This window comes from Biomphalaria glabrata, chromosome 12, assembly GCF_947242115.1.
Source record: "Biomphalaria glabrata chromosome 12, xgBioGlab47.1, whole genome shotgun sequence".
Lineage (NCBI taxonomy): Eukaryota > Metazoa > Mollusca > Gastropoda > Planorbidae > Biomphalaria > Biomphalaria glabrata.
The window spans coordinates 16193530-16211485 of NC_074722.1; the positions used below are offsets into that span (position 1 = coordinate 16193530).

The window sequence follows — 17956 nt, forward strand, 5'->3', positions numbered from 1 at the left end:
TTAAAGATTAAGAATCTAATAAAATGAAATAGATGACTTGTGAAAACATTTTTAGAATATGGTAGAGCAACAAACACCAGTGTACAAATGAAGATATAATTTATTCAACATTTTCTTTCTTAGTTGAACAAAATCTATTTACATGAATACAGAAATCAATGGAAACAAATAGTTTTGCTTTGTTAGTCATTACCCAAACAGAAATCACATTTTTACTAGACTGTGCAAACAAAATGCAGAGATCTTACTCAGCTAAATCAAAGGTAACAATATAATTCTATATTTCAGTTAGTATGTTTATTTTCCAAGATTTCTGAATCTATCCATTCTTTACTTTGTTATACCATCACTGCTCCACGATGTCCAAATAACAGTTCTATCAGATTTCTATGTAAGATATTTAGATTGTGCGGACATAATGCACACAGATTCAGTTACTTGCATAAATTATAATAGGCAACATTGTAAGTTGTAGACATCAAAATATTCAGAGCAACATACAGACACACATTGGCAACATCAACTCTGCTGAGCCAGAAAGTTTTCATACATATGTACACACAATTTGTTAGCAATCTCAATGGACAAATAATAACCATAGAAAAAAACAAAGCAATCTATCGTATTTAAGAGAAAGAACAAGTTCCATGACGGGACAACTAAAAATTAATCCCTGTTAATTATTGGACTACAAAAAAATACTTTGTAATATTTCTATTTTGCATTCATTAATGAAACAAAAAAAACAAAAACTCATATAATAAAGATCTACAACTTTTAACAAAATGCAATATTACAATATACCTAATCCAGGGGTGGGCAACATTTTTGTATCGAGGGCCGCATTAAAAAATGTTTGGGCATGGCGGGCCGCATTATATATATATATAATCTTAGAAAGATAAGCTTGCTGTGTAGAATGTCTTTTAATTCATATATGCACTGTATTATGATTTTTGTTTTAAATTGCTATTGTCTTTTTATATCACAATATCCCCACAAATATACAGTTGTACTTAATGTGCAGTATTTTACTTCTTACACTCGTGCATAATGTTTCTTAACCGTGAAACTATCTTACTAGTTGTTACCCCTGTGTGTGACTGCTGTCAAATTACAGTCAGTCAACATTGTCCAGTGATTATACTTGTTTAGTTTCCACAAAAAAATGCTTGCTCACTGAATGAGACAATTTATGTTCCGGAAGTTAAATGTCAGGACGAGCGAAGCCTGCCCGTGTGGAGAATCACCAGAGAATGCTGACCATGTCCTTCAATGGTGCATACTAAATCAAGAGACCCGAACAAGACTCCCCAAAGACTATTCGGAGAACTGCCTGATCTGGAAACCACTACGCGGTTCATCTCAGATATAGGATTACTGATTTGAACCATTCAACATGTAAAATAAGAACGAAGAAGAGGAACTGATGTATGTGTACCCAAATAGGGTGAACAGCAGCAAAGTTTTTTTTAAGTGTGGAAATACAGCTTTTGGCACCCATAAAGCTCCCGTGGTAGTGCTGATTGGAACTTCTCTTTGCTTTTGAGTTATGACCTCTGGAGCTGAATCGGCTTCTCTTAATAAGTGCTGTATTTTTCATCATTTCTATTATGGAATGGCTTTGTTTGAAAAGATTTAAGATGCACATACATTTCATGTGCAAGCAACCTATTGCAAAGCTTTGTATGATAAACATGAGGTCTTTCTTCAACTCTTCATTAGAAATATTGGTAACAAAGTCACAGTCATTGTCCTTCAAGTAGCAAAACAATTTCTTCCTTGAGATTTTATTTTCTTCTTCTTTTGCCTTACCCGTGCTAAGCTAGCGGATGTATTGGCTAATTTATTCATAAATCAGAACTGCCCATGGTTAACTCCCCTAGCTCTAGGAACATTAATTACGTCAATGGTTTCATATACATTAGTGATCAAATTATTATGCAGCTTTGTGCAAACTTTCCTGTTTCAAGTTTATGGTTCTCAGTCAAAGATCGCGCTCCATCAGTCGTTACACTTGCTATCTTGTTTCAAGCCTACCCAAAACTCAGACATTGTATCTTGAATTGAGTGTATTGAAATTGATGTATAGCCAATAAGCATATTCTTCCTCTACTTAAAACCTTTTATAATGAGACAGTTTCAATAATTTATATAGATATTTTTTTTAAATATTTGCATTTTTATATCTATATACTGTGGGCACACCTGATTTCTGTAGGTGTCGGCGGGCCGCATAAAACACCTCAGCGGGCCGTAATTTGCCCACCCCTGACCTAATCTATTTCTTTTCAGGTATGATAGAGTACTCACGGTCATTAAAAATCTACATTCTGAGTATCATTTTTATCTGAAACAATATACTGATATTATACATTTGATTTTGAAATGATTTGGTATGACTCATAACAGAATTGAAAAAAAAAAAATCAACTTCTCATCACTCCAAGATCAAAAAATCTATTCTTAGGAATGTTCTGTACATGAAATGTCTCTCGGAAATCTAACACACATGAGGTGAACAAAAAATGATGATGTGAAATGAGAAGATGTAAAACAAAATCTGAGGTTCACATGTTTCACAAGATTCTCTAAGTAGACTAAAAAGTTTGTCTCAACAACAAAAATGTAATTTAAATATCAATGAAATTAGCTGCAAGTCTTTCAACAAAATCAACCTGTGCAATATTAAAAGCAGTCAAAATGTAAAAAAAAAATTATTTTTCTTAGACTTACAATATATAAACATTATTAATGTATAATTTAAAATTTCAATTTGGGTTTTAATTTATGTGGGCCTTTAGATATTTTCGTGAAAGAAATGAAACTGAGTTTTAGTTAGGAGAGCTTCTCCAGTGTCCTAGTCTATACAATGAAAATATTTACACAAGAATACTGTAACCACAGCAAAGTTGATGTAACTACACACATTTAAAAAAAAAAAAAAAAGCTTTCGTACACATGATTCTCCTTACCAAAATATTTTACATAAAACTATATATTTCAAGTCAGGCACCCAGCCTTTCTCTTTTTCCAAAAGTGTTATTTGATCTCATTATCAGTAAATTATTTTGCTGCTTTCTTTTTTCATACAATATTTACACATATGAATTCAGTCCATTTTTCTGTTCATATTACTCTAAACTAGTTCAAAGTTAATATATCAAGCAAAACTACCATCTATTTAATATGACAAGAGTTGACAGTCTTATCCTAATCACACATTAGAATTTGGAAGGGACAAAAAAACAACAACACCCTAATATCTTTTTCATACCTTCCTTAGCACTCCTTTTTTTTTATCTATACACACACACACACACACTGTCTAATTGAGCCAATCAATTATTCACATGATAAATAATGAGACCTCACAAGAAAATGTCAGACTGGTGCGTCACACGTGCCACAATACAAGTTATGTCATCTGGCTTTCCACCTGGAAACACAAATGCAGAAATTAGACGTCTGTAAATAGTAAGTTTACATTTTGCCTAACAAGAAACATAATTGTTAATAAACTAGTTTAAATTCACAGAAAAAAAGCTGAAAATTTTCATTACCAGTTCCAGCATTAAATTTAATTTTCAAAAGTGAAAAAAATTAAGCAAAAGTAAATTGAGTGTCCAGTATTAAACCAATAGTTCATAACAAACATCAAGTTTTATTTTGTATTTAAAAAAATTTAAATTAGATCCACCATGGTGGCTAAATGGTAAAAGTGCTTGTCTGAGGGATCTCAGGTTCAGATCTCTATGAAGACAGGGATTTTCAATAAAAGATTTTTTTAGTTCTTTCTAGTTGATTACATGACCACATCCAGAGGGATTTGCACGTGGTGTGTTCAGATCACAGTACTTTCAGGACCATGCACTGGCCTGGGCAGTGAAGAATTATTTCACCCCTTTGAGCTAACCATTTATGACTGTTAGACACAAGTTTCACTGTTCCTAAACCAACATCAATAATGTGGTTCTTTATACCTAAAGCTTCAGTAATGTACATTTAGATCAATTGAAATCTTTTTTTCTTACTGTGCACACTTATTTGAAATATTTGATTTGAATATAAACAGAAGCATCCCTTTGTATGTGCATTTTATTTCATATCTTGAATAACTTTGTGTGTATGAAATGCACAATCTTGAGAGAAAAAATTCCCAATATGTAATTAAGTTTATAATTATTTCAGTAATCAGTTTCTTGAAATGTTACATTCAAGAAGCCTTAAAAACGTACCTCTCAAATCTATGCCAATGTCACACGCTGAAAGAGCAAAGGGAGACATGTAATCTGGATCTAATGAAAGCTTGTAGGCATGCTCAGCTATGCTGCAGGCTGCTGACTGAATTTTTTCTTCTTCTTTGGTGCTCTAGAAAACACAAAATTGACAACTATCATTAGTCATCAAATGCGAGGTGCTAAGCATGAATGAAACTAGTAAACTGGATAAATGGAAATCATGAGTACCACTAATATACATTATTAATGGAAATTATTTAAAACATTATGGAAATTATTTAAAACATTATGGAAATTATTTAAAACATTATGGAAATTATTTAAAACATTATGGAAATTATTTAAAACATTATGGAAAATATATACGTTTTTGTTTTGCTGATCACCTACTAAGAAAAAAAAATCAGCACATGCCATTTTGGTGCTAAAGAATGCTAGACTTCCAAACTTGCTTAGAAACACAACATGATCTTATTAGGAAAACATATTTGGGGTAGGAATGATTTGGGCCAAGTTGTGACAATCTTAGCATAAGGCATTGGGTGATACCAACCCTACAATGCTTCTGCTACCATCCAATTGTGACAGTTCCCACTACAGGACTGTGTGTCAAATAACCACTTTGGTCGGATCTGACTTGACCTATATTCTATCACTTTTCTTAATGAATTCAGGTTCGTATAAATAGAGTAGTGCACAGGGGACTTGGGAGCAGATCACTTAGCAAGCATAAGCAATGACAAGATAGAGACAGAAATGATAATTCTCAATAGACAATCTAAGTTAATGACTGTCTGTTTAGAAACAAATATTTTGGAAAATAATAATAATATTCCTCTAAACTCTAAATATACAATCATGCACAAGTTAAACTTTTTGGCTAATTAAAGAAAATGATAACAAACAATAACATATATATTCATGCATAAATGATAAGTCACAAGGGTTTCTAGACAACATTAGAACCCATACAACAGTATGACGTAAAGTGACATGACAATATTAAAATGGCAAACCTAAATCCAATATCTAATGGACAAAAAATATTGTCCCTCCCTCCCTCCAAAATATGTTTGAACACGAACACAGATGCAAAAATTAGATATCTGCACAAATTAGATATCTATCACTCATTTTAAAGGAAAAAATGAACATATATAATATATCTAAAATATTTAGCACCAAAATGGCAACACCAAAACGCCCTGCTTCGTGCAAAAGTTGCAGCAGATGTACATATTTGTAACATTGAAACAAAACATGTAAGCATAAAATACAACTTAGTAATTTTGGGGGGTAAAATTAACTATTTATATTTAATTTTAATGGATGAATTAGTCATCAAAAGTTTTACAAGAAAAAAAAATGCAAAAAATATTGACTTACATGTAGAGATTCCAGAGTTCGAACAATCATATCCTCACTTAGATTGTCAAACAAACCATCTGTGGCCAACATCAAAATATCACCATCTTGAACTTTAAATGAGGATGTTTCAGCAACATCTGGGCTACAATAATTAAATGATTTAACAATAATTTTGATGTAGTGAAAAAGAGTTGTTTTTTTTAGTAAATTAACATTTAGATATAGTTAATAATCATTGCAGGTTCTCATTGCAACAAAATCAATACTTCCTGCAGAAACCTTAAAAACATTTAGAAAAATTGGATAGTTATAAAGCAGTGATACCCAATCTAATTCAACCTGCGGGCCAAATTAAGTTCCGACACTCGTGTCGCGGGCCACATGACCGAAAAGGTACAAAAAACGGAAAGAAACTGATCTGAAAGATTTTTAACAGAAAATGTTGATCTAGTAAATACTACTTGCTGTACTTACATTAATAAATGGCATATCAGACAGGTATGTTGGTTTTTTTTCGTCGGAAACGGCTTCATTTCTCTACTTAAAATGTGAGCAAAATTATAGGTAGCTAGCCAACGATTCATTTTCTTGTCTCTTTTTGGTAAATATTCCCATCGATCCTCCAATTTCTAGGCGTAGTTTAAAAAATCTTTTTAGTCGCGGCTCAAACCAAGGTCATTGTGCCAATCCATCAGAAGGCCCTAACGTAGCTAAGACATTTCTCAACATTTTCCTTTTCGAAAAGGTGTGTGTGTGGGGGGGGATTTACTACTCCTCGTGTCGACGTTTCGGCGGGCCGGATGAAACCACGTCGCGGGCCGGATATGGCCCGCGGGCCGTATTTTGGGCATCACTGTTATAAAGGATAGGAAGCGATTCTAAGCAGCCATGTTTTTTTTAGCTTATGTAATTTACAGACCCCTTGTGTCTTGAAAACATGAAATACTATTTGACTACAAGACTGATAAGATTTCTGCAGGATTATTTATATGCACATTTTTAGTTTTATAAAATCTTTCTTTTTTTTTTAAGTGATAAATCTAACAAATGTAAATTAAGGAACTATCAGGATGATATCTTTCTTTTTTTTTTAAGTGATAAATCTAACAAATGTAAATTAAGGAACTATCAGGATGATTTTGCATATTTTAAACCAAAGAACAAGATTTAATATGCTATTTTCTCAGCACCATTAGAAATAGAAATAATATTTTGAATACTTTCATTCCAATAATCTATACATTCTGATTGTCTTTTCATTTTTACAGGGTTAGTAGCACTTTTCCATGACAAAATTTTAGGAGATTTTAGGAGGTTTTTTAAGGATGAAATGTATGATGTGTGTGTGTGTATTTCCTATCCGTTTGTGTGATACATAGTAAAACATACACAAAACTAAGCATTTATCAAATCAATTATTGTTATTTGATTTTTAAAATAATAAAATCTTGCCAATATGACACAGAAACAATGTTATCAGCTGTGATGTGTCCACAGAAAATGTAATGAAAGTTATCTTTTAATCAAGTAACAACTTGACTGTCATCCCAAAACCTCAAACAACCATTTTTTTTTCAAAGATTTATTTAAAAACATTACAAATGGTTGCTTTTCCATTTTTTTAAAAATAAGAAACATTCTTAGAGATGCCTTCATAATGTGTATTCTTTGTGATGGAAATGTACATTATTAGTTCCTATGTGTATCTTATAGATACTAGAGTCATGGTGTGCATTTGAGGTAATGTTTTATTCTTTTATTAGCTAACTTAAATCCTTCTCATAAACAGAGCCAGTAATATATAGGGCAATATAGGTCTATTTGAATGTTTAGTTGACATTTGCTTACTAAAAAATGGCTTTTGGATTGGGGGGGGGGGGGGATTAGATCTATTCGCGTTTTTTTTTTCCAAGCAGAATCTTTTTCAACCATATAGTTTCCCTGGCTTTTACGAGTGAAATAATTTTTACGTCACAGCTGCATGCGAAATATTTTCGTTAAATCTACAGTGGATCTAGACTATTGATCTAAGTCACTAAAATGCGCAGATTTTCTCAAGGCTGTGAGAGAATTATCTTCACTGAATTTACAGTAGATCTAGACTCTAGATCTAAGTCACTAAAATTCGCGGACTTTTCAGGGCTGTGAGAGAAATATCTTCACTATATATATTCTAGTGATTTAGCATAAATCTAGAGTCTAGATCAAAGTCAAGAAAAGTCGCGGACTTTTCACTGCTGTGTGAATATTATCTTCACTAAATTTACAGAAGATCTAGACTCTAATGCTACAATTCGCGGACTTTAACTCTAAGTCACTAAATTTTGCAGACTTTTCACGGCTGTGTGAGAATTATCTTCACTAGATTCTAGTGATTTCGAGTAAATCTAGAGTCTAGATCTAAGTCACTAAAATTTGCGGACTTTTCGCGGCAGTATGCGAATTATCTTCACTGGAAATACGTAGATCTAGAGTCTAGATCTAAGTCACTAAAATTTGCGGACTTTTCGTGGCAGTATGCGAATTATCTTCACAGGATGTACCGTAGATCTAGAGTCTAGATCTAAGTCACTAAATTTGCGGACTTTTCGCGGCAGTATGCGAATTATCTTCACAGGATGTACCGTAGATCTAGAGTCTAGATCTAAGTCACTAAATTTGCGGATTTTTCGCGGCAGTATGCGAATTATCTTCACAGGATGTACCGTAGATCTAGAGTCTAGATCTAAGTCACTAAATTTGCGGGCTTTTCACTTCTTTGTGCTAATTATCTCCACTAGATTCTAAGTGATTTAGCGTAAATCTAGAATCTAGCGTATTTCTAGAGTAATCTAGAAATTAGATGTATCGAGATCAATAAATTGACTAAAATTCACTGATTTTTCATGTTAGGTGCGAATTATCTTCACTAGATCTAACTTAAATCTAAATCTAGATACTATTACTAGATACTAGCTAGATCTAGAAGATTTACCGACTATCCACGCGAAGTCACTCTTACACTTACAAGAAGAAGATTTTAGGTGAGGGAGGGCCCGGAGGGGTGAAGCCTACAATTAGTCTGGTAATTGCTCTAATAATAGACAATAGTCACTACAGACTAGATCTAGCGGGTCTTTAGTGGTAACAATAAATGGAAACAAACATTTCTACGCTGACTTCAGAAAAATACTGCCAGGTGAAATGCTTGCTTGAGCCAAGGCCATCTTCAATCACGAGGTCGCGCTTCATACGTGGGTGAAAGGCAGTGTAGACGCGTCACTAGTCAGCTCATTAACACAGCCAGCCCGTAAGGTCATGCGATCTGAATGCCTAGTTACGCTGTTGTTGTTTTCCCCCCGCATTTTTAGCAAGAAATAACCAAATTATATTTTTTTTTAAATATTGGGTAAAAATTTTAGGAGAGTGGACAAAATTTTAGGAGACTTTCGGCAATTTTTAGGAGAATTTTAGGATTTTAGGAGACTTTTCATTTTTTAGGAGATTTTAGGAGTTTTTAGGAGCGCTACGAACCCTGTTTTTAATGAAATTCTTTGTTAGTTTTTTTTTAAGTCATTCTATAGTAAAATCTAGCAGATTTTTTTGTTCAGACAGGGGCTTTTTAAATTCCATTGGTCAAGTTCATTTATTAAAGTAGTTCTGAAAACAAAAAACTATATGGACATCATGGCAGTGATACTACAAGCTTTTCCCAATTAACTAAGATAACTTTTTATTTTACAAGTATGCAAGGCAAGAGTTCATTCTTTATTGTGCAATTACAGCCAGCAGAATTATTGGGTTATGTATCAGTTATGTATCCCACAGTATTCAAATATTGCAAAGTAGTGATGTAGTCATCAATGTACATGCTGTTTATGCAGGATAATTAATTTAGCTACTTACCTGTCACTAAGCCATAACCCATCGCCAGAGGGAGGAGCCATTGCCAGCTGATAAGGAGTGTTAAAATAGTGCTGCTGTTCAGTAGATCGGTGGACTATTTCTCCATCCCGCACAACTAGGAAACCACTATCTCCTAGATTGGCAGAATAAATGGTGCGTTCCTCTCGATGTAGTGAAACAACACAGGCTGTACTGCTGCCTGAAATAATATTTAATGCATTAATAATTGATCCAAGTTTATTTTGTATTAGAAGTGTATATTAATAAAAGTAACTTTTAATCTTAAATTTATATTCTATTGCAGTAATTAAATCTACTATGATTAACATACAAATTATACTAAGCACTAAGCAATATTAAAAATTTAAGGGAATTAATTTTAGTCCATTTTCACAATGCTGAGGCTTTATTAAAAATGTAAAAAATGTAATATCAGGTGAAGTAATGTGACTGGGTTCTATTTAGTGAAAGATGTGTTTGGTTGGTAATTACTATATAGACATGAATTTTGCAAGTTCTTAACACACACTTCTTATAACTGATTTGTATTCTGTAAAAGGAAAAAAAAATCTTGTTTGTCATCTACATCACAAATAACTTGTTTACATCTAATTATCATGTCACTTCCTTATAGCTTATCTTATACATTTCAGACGTTCCTTTCAAAGAAAATTGCATCCTGCCCCAAACTATCACACAACAGTTTTTTTATATATACATTAATGTTTTGGTTGCTAGATTACAGTCTTAATAAAACTAAGTATGAGATAACAGATCTTTCTTCTTGATGGGTTTACAATTTAAATAATTCCTATTAGAGTTCAATACCAACTGATTTTACACCTGTGAAAATTAAATAACTACAGAATGTCCAACCTAAATATAATATAGTCTCTACCAGTAACATTTACTGGCAGAAAATTGTGGTTACCACGGCTCAAGGATATTTTTAAAAGATAAATTTATTAAGCTTTAAAAGCATCAATGCAAATAGTCACTTTTTTTTTAACCATTATATGTGTTTACACGTTGTTAACAAAGCAAGTTATTTAGTATCATTATAATATAGCAGATCAAAACTTTGGCATCATTTTCAAGATCATTAGGCTCATTAGTAAGAAAGCTTAATAATTCAAGAAAGATAATGAAAATGTTATTTTTACTTCTGATTCTTAGGTTTTGAGAACTACGTCTTATTATTTTATTGTAAGGATTGATTATTATAATTCCCTGATATTGAGCATTTATATCTGGAATACTTTATATTTAATAATCTACACTAGATTATTGTTCAATGAATTATATTTCAAAGGATCCCCATGTTAAGCTTTAATATTTGAGTCTAGATTTACTCATCTGTAATTGCCATGCAACACCAGCGTTACCATTGATACACTATTACATATTGTAAAGCAAGTTATACAAATTTCAGAATACCTAAAGTTAAAACTTTTTGTTCAAGCATCTCACTATAGCCAGCGGCTATAATGTTGGCAGGAGACTGAGGTACAAAATGTCCAGTCCTCACCATACGTTCACAGGCCATCATCAGACTCCTAGGAAAAGATGATGGGTCGATGCCATAGTTTCTCCAACCGCCAACACCATCTGCAACTCCTAAAAAATGTAAACAATAACTGACAGTTTATTATTTATATTATAATAATGCAATGTATCTTTCTTTGTGCTAGGTGTAAACAGCATAAGCATGCATTTTTTTACATTTTATTTTCTCTGTTTGAAAAAAAATAAGTCCATTTCTATAAATGTAGCATTTTAAAAAATTATTTAACTATATATATCCTAAATTTCTGCATGAGCCTTATAAACTAGTCTCATAATTACATTAAACTTATTTCTGATAATTAAAAAATCTAAATGCACCTATGTTTCCAAATACAAAAAGTAGAAGAGGGCATGATAACTTTCTAAGGTCAAACAAATTGCTCTAGAAAAACATGTAAAAGTGGGGATATTGATTTTTTTTAAGATCCAAAAAAATACTCTAGAAATAAATATAAAATCTGTGACTATGATGTCTGCCAAGTGCACTAGTTGAAATGAGGTCAAACTGTTCTTATATTGCACTAAAATTTATCTTGGATAATGCCCATAAATTGAGGAATTTGGTTAGTGGGATTAATGCGCCATCGTTTTGCCTTAAGCAATTGACATAGGGTTAGGGTTACACACAAGTTTTTCATTTCATACGAGAGCTGCATTTTTTACAAAGCGAAGGAGTTTTCATTTTTTTCCCCAGTGTGTTTTTTTTTTAACCTGGGATATTTTGGATCAAAAATAAAAAGAAAATTGATGACAAGTATGAGGGAAAAAGCAATACACAGCGGCTACGTCCGTTAATTAGTTCCCAGGCTTTATTATGGCCGGAACACACCCTTCTTTTTTTTTTTAAATTGTAATAATCAGGCCATATTTTAACACTCAGCCAAACATACTTTTTTAGCCCATAAATCAGTACATCTGTTGCAATGAAATTTAATGGCATGCTCCCTATTTCCTTTTCTATCTATCTGTCTCTCTCTATTTGCTCTTTAGAAACCCCATTTTGTTTTCTTTTAACCTGTGCATTGTAATTTCTCTGACAAAAAATTTTGACCGGATTTGGAAACACATGCTCCAATTTGTGCCCCTGACACATACACACACTCATTTGACTTTTCTTCTGCTTCTCAATTTAATCTATCTATATTATATTTCGACCATGACCTCCCTCCCCCTTTTTTTGGTTTGTTTAAACAAAAAGTCTCTGTTATTATTATTGTTGTTAATTAATTTCTACAGTAATTTATTTATTTATCTGTGACAACAGAACAAGTACCATAAGTGACTACATGTCACAATGAGACTCTCATACAAGGCTGTGACAATTTATATAGAAAAAAATACCAAATTTACAGTCACTTGATTGAAGCACATTTAACATTCACCGAACTTTTGTAAGAAACAACAAGTCTTAGTCTTAGATTTAAATAATAAATTAGCATTATAAGTCTTATTCTTATGATTCAATATTTGTATTAAAAGCTTAAATATTTTCATTGTGAGTGAAATTGTTATTTTTAATTATTTTATTACAAAGTATTTGACAGGCTGTATGAAACCTTTCTGTGGACCAGAGTTTGCCCATCACTGTTCTAGACCATGCAAATCATGGCAAAGGTACAAAAGATTCAATGAGATTCAGAGATTGTCTAGATGGGAGATAGATCTTTCTAATCACTAATCAAAAATGATAATTAATGGAACCATTTGAACTGGGCATTTCTGTCTCTGTTTATATTATTGCACAAGGCTAACCAAAATCTAACACTCACACTCAGCCTGATCTATAACAATATCATTCTAGTCTAATTAGATCTACTTATTTACTAAATTGTCTTTAGAAATAAGTCTAAAAACTCTAATACTACTAATAGTACTATCTAGATCTAGTAGATCTAAAATCTAAATAATCTAATAGAATTAATCTAGATCTAGACTAGACTTTAATTAGATCTACTTTAAATACAAAACGTCATAGACAGTGACTAGACACTAGTCATATCATTGTAGAAAAATGTCTAGCTTACCCAAAACATCAGCTACTTTATTCCTACTTATAAAATATGCATCATCTCCAAATGTCCATTTACTAAATTGGTTTGACTTGCTCACTGATTTGGAAAATCCTGATGTTCCAGTTACCAAATGAAGTGGTTCTTTTGCTTTATCGAAAGGACTTTTTAATTGAAATTCATTGTGGATTCCGGCAGCGATGGCACGAACGACAAACTTCCCGTATTGTGCCACCGACTGCATTTCACAAAATTAACGAAGAAAAAGAATGGTTATATAAGGTTCGTCATTCATCGCATGCTTCTCTATTTTGGTTGACTTACTCCATCTTTGTCTCCTTCGTGATTACACCAATGACCTTTGTGATCAATTTTAAAAGGGGGAATAACCGTAACAACTTTTTTTTCCTTGGCAAATCTATATAGGCCAGTGATAAATCCTTTCAGTTATACTGCAGCGATGCCCAACCTAATTCGACCCGCGGGCCATTTTTATTTCCGACACTCGTGTCGCGGGCCACATGAAAAAAAAAAAGTAGGCCTAAAAAAACGTTATTAACTTGAAACCCGTAGATCCTGTGCTTCATTAATTAATGGGATATTTGAAATGTATCTTTTTTTCCCCGCGTCAGAAGATGGCTTTATTTCTCTACTTAAAATATCAGCAAGATTGGGCTTCATTCCTATACTTAGAATATGAGCAACATTGTAGCTAGCTTTACATCCGAGTCATTTTCCTGTCTCTTTTTGGTAAATATTCCCATCAATCCTCCAATTTCTAGGCTTAGTTTAACAATCTTTTATTCGCGGCTAAAACCAAGAATGCCGTCATATTTGTTTCATAATGTCGTTTATATGTTGTTGTTTTTTTTAAATAGCCACACTTTCTTTATGAAACAAATATGTTGGCTTATATTCATGTTCCACAAAAAAGTAAAGAACCGTTCACTTTTCCTGGTAGAAAACGTACATTCTACACTCAGATACCTATTTCATAAACGCACAAATGTTAAATGTCATGGAACTTATTATCTTCAGGACAAAAAATTGAGGGCCCTAAGCCCCTAACGTAAGTAAAGATACATTTTTACAATTTTTTTTTGGAAAAAGGGGGGATTTTCTACACCTTGTGCCGACATTTCGGCGGGCCGGATGGACTCACGTCGCGGGCCGGATCTAGTAATATTATAATAATATTATACGACTTCTTTGTGTCCAAAGTTTACATACACGGTTCATACACCTACTTAGACTTAGATCCTCCTGCGCCGTTCGGCATAGGGCGGCAAGCTGTATCCACAAAGATCGGTCACTGGCAGTGTCTAATATGTCGTTCCATATGCTAGGACAAATTTGTACAAATGCTCTTTCTTCCCTAGCGCTATTAGAGCATGGAATGGGTCGCCTGAGCTAGCCAGGAAAACCAGTGACTTGGCAGAATTTAGGCATATTGGTTAATATGCATGACTAAATGCATGACGCGTAGGGTTGGACGTAATCATCTTCTTTCTTAAAGTAACGTCTGTATCATATAAGATAAGATAAGATAAGATAAGATAAGATAAGAAGCCTCTTCCCACCTGGTGTCCACTGCTCTGAGTTTCTCCATGAAAGTGTGGCGCCAAGTTATACGAGGACATCTCTGCACTTTGCGCAACTATTGGTATACATAATTCATTTTGTTGGAGAACAGGTCCCGCAAACCTCATGCGACGCTCTGTCACAACTTCACTAAGTGGTCGACTCACAGTTCAGCATAGGATTTCTTTAATTGTTTGAGACCCGATCTCTATAACTGCATGACTCCTAAAAACGTCTTAGCCGTCGTAGTTGAGCCACATTTAGTCTTTTCTCAATTTGGGCAGATGGCTTCTGTATCTCGCCTGCATTTGTTTCTGTTGGGTTGACGATTATGTCAAGTAGGTGCATTTTTGTCTAATAACTTGGCTTGTCCGAAAATGCTCCAGCCTGCCTTTCTATTCGGCACGCTATATTAGGCATCCAACTCGCCCAGTTTTAGTCTTAACCAGGTTTATGCGGAAGTTAATTTTTTGGTGCCTATCTATAGGATCTCTGTCATTTCTTGTATGCATTTATTTGTATAGCAACGTCGTCGGTGAAGTCCAAGTCTGTCATTCGATTCTGTTCACGCCAAGGAATACCGAAGGACATTTGATACATTGCTCTCCTCATTATGTAGTCGATGGCTAAGGGGAAGAGAAAGGGAGACAAGATGCACGTACTACTGCCCCCGCACGGTCAAACTCAAACTAAAGAGTTTTCCCAGTTTTCTTTTTTTCAGCGATATACATCAACTGTTAAGTTTCTAGGAAAATCGCTAAAGCGGTTTTTGAACGCAACGAGGTTCCACCCCGTATGAAGGAATTTTCTGATTTCAGCTTTAGCTTACTGATCTCATTTAGGCCTTCTAAATAGAGCGGGTGTTTCCAAATCAAGTCAAAGTCTATGTCGGAGAAATTACGATGCGCAGGTTAAAAGAGACCGAAATTGGGGTTCCAGAGAACGAAGAGAGAGAGAGAGAGAGAGAGAGAGACATAAAAAAAGAAAAGGAAATAGAGAGCGGGCATTAAAATTTCATTGCAACAGATAGGCCTACACTAATTCACGAGCTTAAAAAGTATGTTAGGTTGATCGTTAAAATGTAGCCCGTTTATTACAATAAAAAAAAGGGGTGGGGGAGGCTCGGTCAAAATCTATATATATATAATTCTCTTCTTCGCTCAACAGTTTGGACGAGCAAGAAGTAAAGGAAAGATCACTCTTTATTTCTGCGGATAATCACCCCACGAAAAAACAAAGGGGGGGGGGGAGAACAAGCGGTATACACACGTCGCTACGGATGGCTGCACGCTGGACTGTCAAACCCTGCCCGCTCCCACCCCCCTTCGTCCTGCGGGAGGTTTGGACTAAGAAGTAAACTATCTTTATATCTAAAGGAACATCCGAAACATGTAAACCATTTTACAAACAAACATTTTACAAACACTAAATAACCATTGTGACCAAGAAGTCTTAGAAAGAGAACAAGTAATCTGCTATGTATATTCACCCGTCACTAAATAGCAGGGACAGACTTAACCATTGTGGGGCCCTATGCGAAACGGATTTCGCGGGGCCAAGTTTGGGTAGGGAAGTGGATAATAAGTGAAATTTAAGAGTTTGTAATAGAAAATAAATTCGTTTATGCATTAAGAGTTTGTATTAGAAAATAAATTCGTGTATGCATTTTATTCATTCTTTACAACGTACAGAATTACTTTACGAGCCTTGCGTGTAGCAAAGTCATACAGTATATATCATAATAATTATGTTTCCTCAATAGCAAGAACTACCAAATGTTTCAATCTATCTTTGCATATACATAATGCCGTTTTTTATTTATCGCGCGTAGCATTGGCGTTTTTCCATATTGAATGACACCCCAAAATGACAATTTTTGTCTATATATTTCGTATATTTTAAGGACTTATATATTTCGTATATTTTGCAATTTCGGGAGATTTTCCGGAGCTCCTGGTAAATCGACAGGAGGGCGCGGGAAATCTGTTTTTAAGTTATAAAATGGTTTAATTTAATAATTTTTACACCTTGAATTAGCGCTGGTCCTATGAAAGTGCAGGTCCTATGAAAGTGCGGGTTCTATAATAGTGCCGAGTCCCTCTGCGGTCGCATAGGTTGCAGTGCAGTGGCATATGGCCGGCCCTGCAAAATAGCGGCGTATGCTACGCCGTGGGTTGACTATCTATATATATAATTCTCTTCATGGCTCAACAGTTTGGACAAAAAGAAGTAAAGGGAAGATCACTCTTTTATTTCTGCATGTCAGACTAGAGTTACCCTACTTAACGGCGACAAAAAAAAATAGTATTCACCCATCAATAAATAAAAGGGCCGGACGTAACCATTGTGACCTAGAAGTCATAGAAAGATCACTCTTGTATTTCTGCAAGTCGGACTAGAGTTACCCCACGTAACTTTAGCGGCGAAAAAAAAAGAGGGGAAGGGGAGAACAAGTTAACTCTGTATTCACCCGTCACTAAATTGCAGGGCCGGACTCAACCGTTGTGGGGCTCCATGCAAACGGATTTGGCGGGCCACGTTTGGGTAGGGATACTGATAATAAGTGAAAATTAAGAATTTGTATTCGAAAATAAATTCGTTTTTGCATTTTTATTCATTCTTTACTACGTACAGAATTACTTTATGAGCTTTGCGTGTAGCGAAGCCATACAGCATATCATAAAAATTTCCTAAATAGATCACGCTCAATAGCAAGAATTATCAAATGTTCAATCTATCTTCGAGAATTGTTGACCTCAAGTAATTCTTTCACCAGATTCCACAATTATGGGTATTGCATAATGCCCTTTTTTCATCGCGCGTAGGATTGGCGTTTTTCATTTTGAATGACACCCCAAAATGAAAATTTTTTGTCTATATGTTTCAGGAAATTATTTTTGAGTTTTCAAAAGATTTTAATAATTTTCGGAGATTTCCATGACTTTTTCGTATATTTTGCTATTTCAAGAGATTTCCAGGAGCTCCTGGTAAATCGAAGAAGGCTGCGGGAATTGTGTTATAAGTTATAAAATGGTTTAATTTAATAATTTACTCCTAGAATTAGCGCGGGTCCTTTGAAAGTGCGGGGCCCACTGCGGTCGCATAGGTTGCATTGGTCTAAGGCCGGCCCTGCAAAATAACGGCGTATGCTTCGTCGTGGGTCGACTATTTAATCAATATTTAGCCTGGGAGCAAATCAACAGGCGTAACCAGTTTTTACTGCAAGTAATTTTTATTTTTAAAGACGTGAAGGAACGTCTAAAACAGGGAAACTAATTGGAATAATTTATTTCTTGTTTTGATGTT

General features: G+C 34.2%; 1 protein-coding gene across 1 annotated transcript; it reads right to left on the reverse strand.

The window, feature by feature from the left end:
* Positions 1-82: 82 nt before the first annotated feature.
* LOC106055982 (protein phosphatase PTC7 homolog) lies at positions 83-13444 on the reverse strand. The gene is made up of 7 exons (XM_056005697.1): positions 13085-13444; positions 10932-11111; positions 9495-9693; positions 5628-5751; positions 4239-4371; positions 2277-3439; positions 83-804 (listed from the first exon to the last, which is right to left on the reverse strand). The coding sequence occupies exons 1-6, from the start codon at positions 13311-13313 to the stop codon at positions 3372-3374; spliced, it is 933 nt and encodes a 310-aa protein (XP_055861672.1). The 5' UTR covers positions 13314-13444; the 3' UTR covers positions 83-804; positions 2277-3371.
* Between the last annotated feature and the right edge of the window lie 4512 nt (positions 13445-17956).

Excerpts from the sequence above, each read along its gene's own strand:
- LOC106055982 (XM_056005697.1), bottom strand. The coding sequence starts at position 13,313 with ATGCAGTCGGTGGCACAATACGGGAAGTTTGTCGTTCGTGCCATCGCT. Across the intron at positions 11,112-13,084 it reads TAAAGTAGCTGATGTTTTGG|GAGTTGCAGATGGTGTTGGC; the intron begins GTAAGCTAGACA and ends TACATTTTTTAG. Across the intron at positions 5,752-9,494 it reads GGGTTATGGCTTAGTGACAG|CCCAGATGTTGCTGAAACAT; the intron begins GTAAGTAGCTAA and ends TAATTATTGTAG.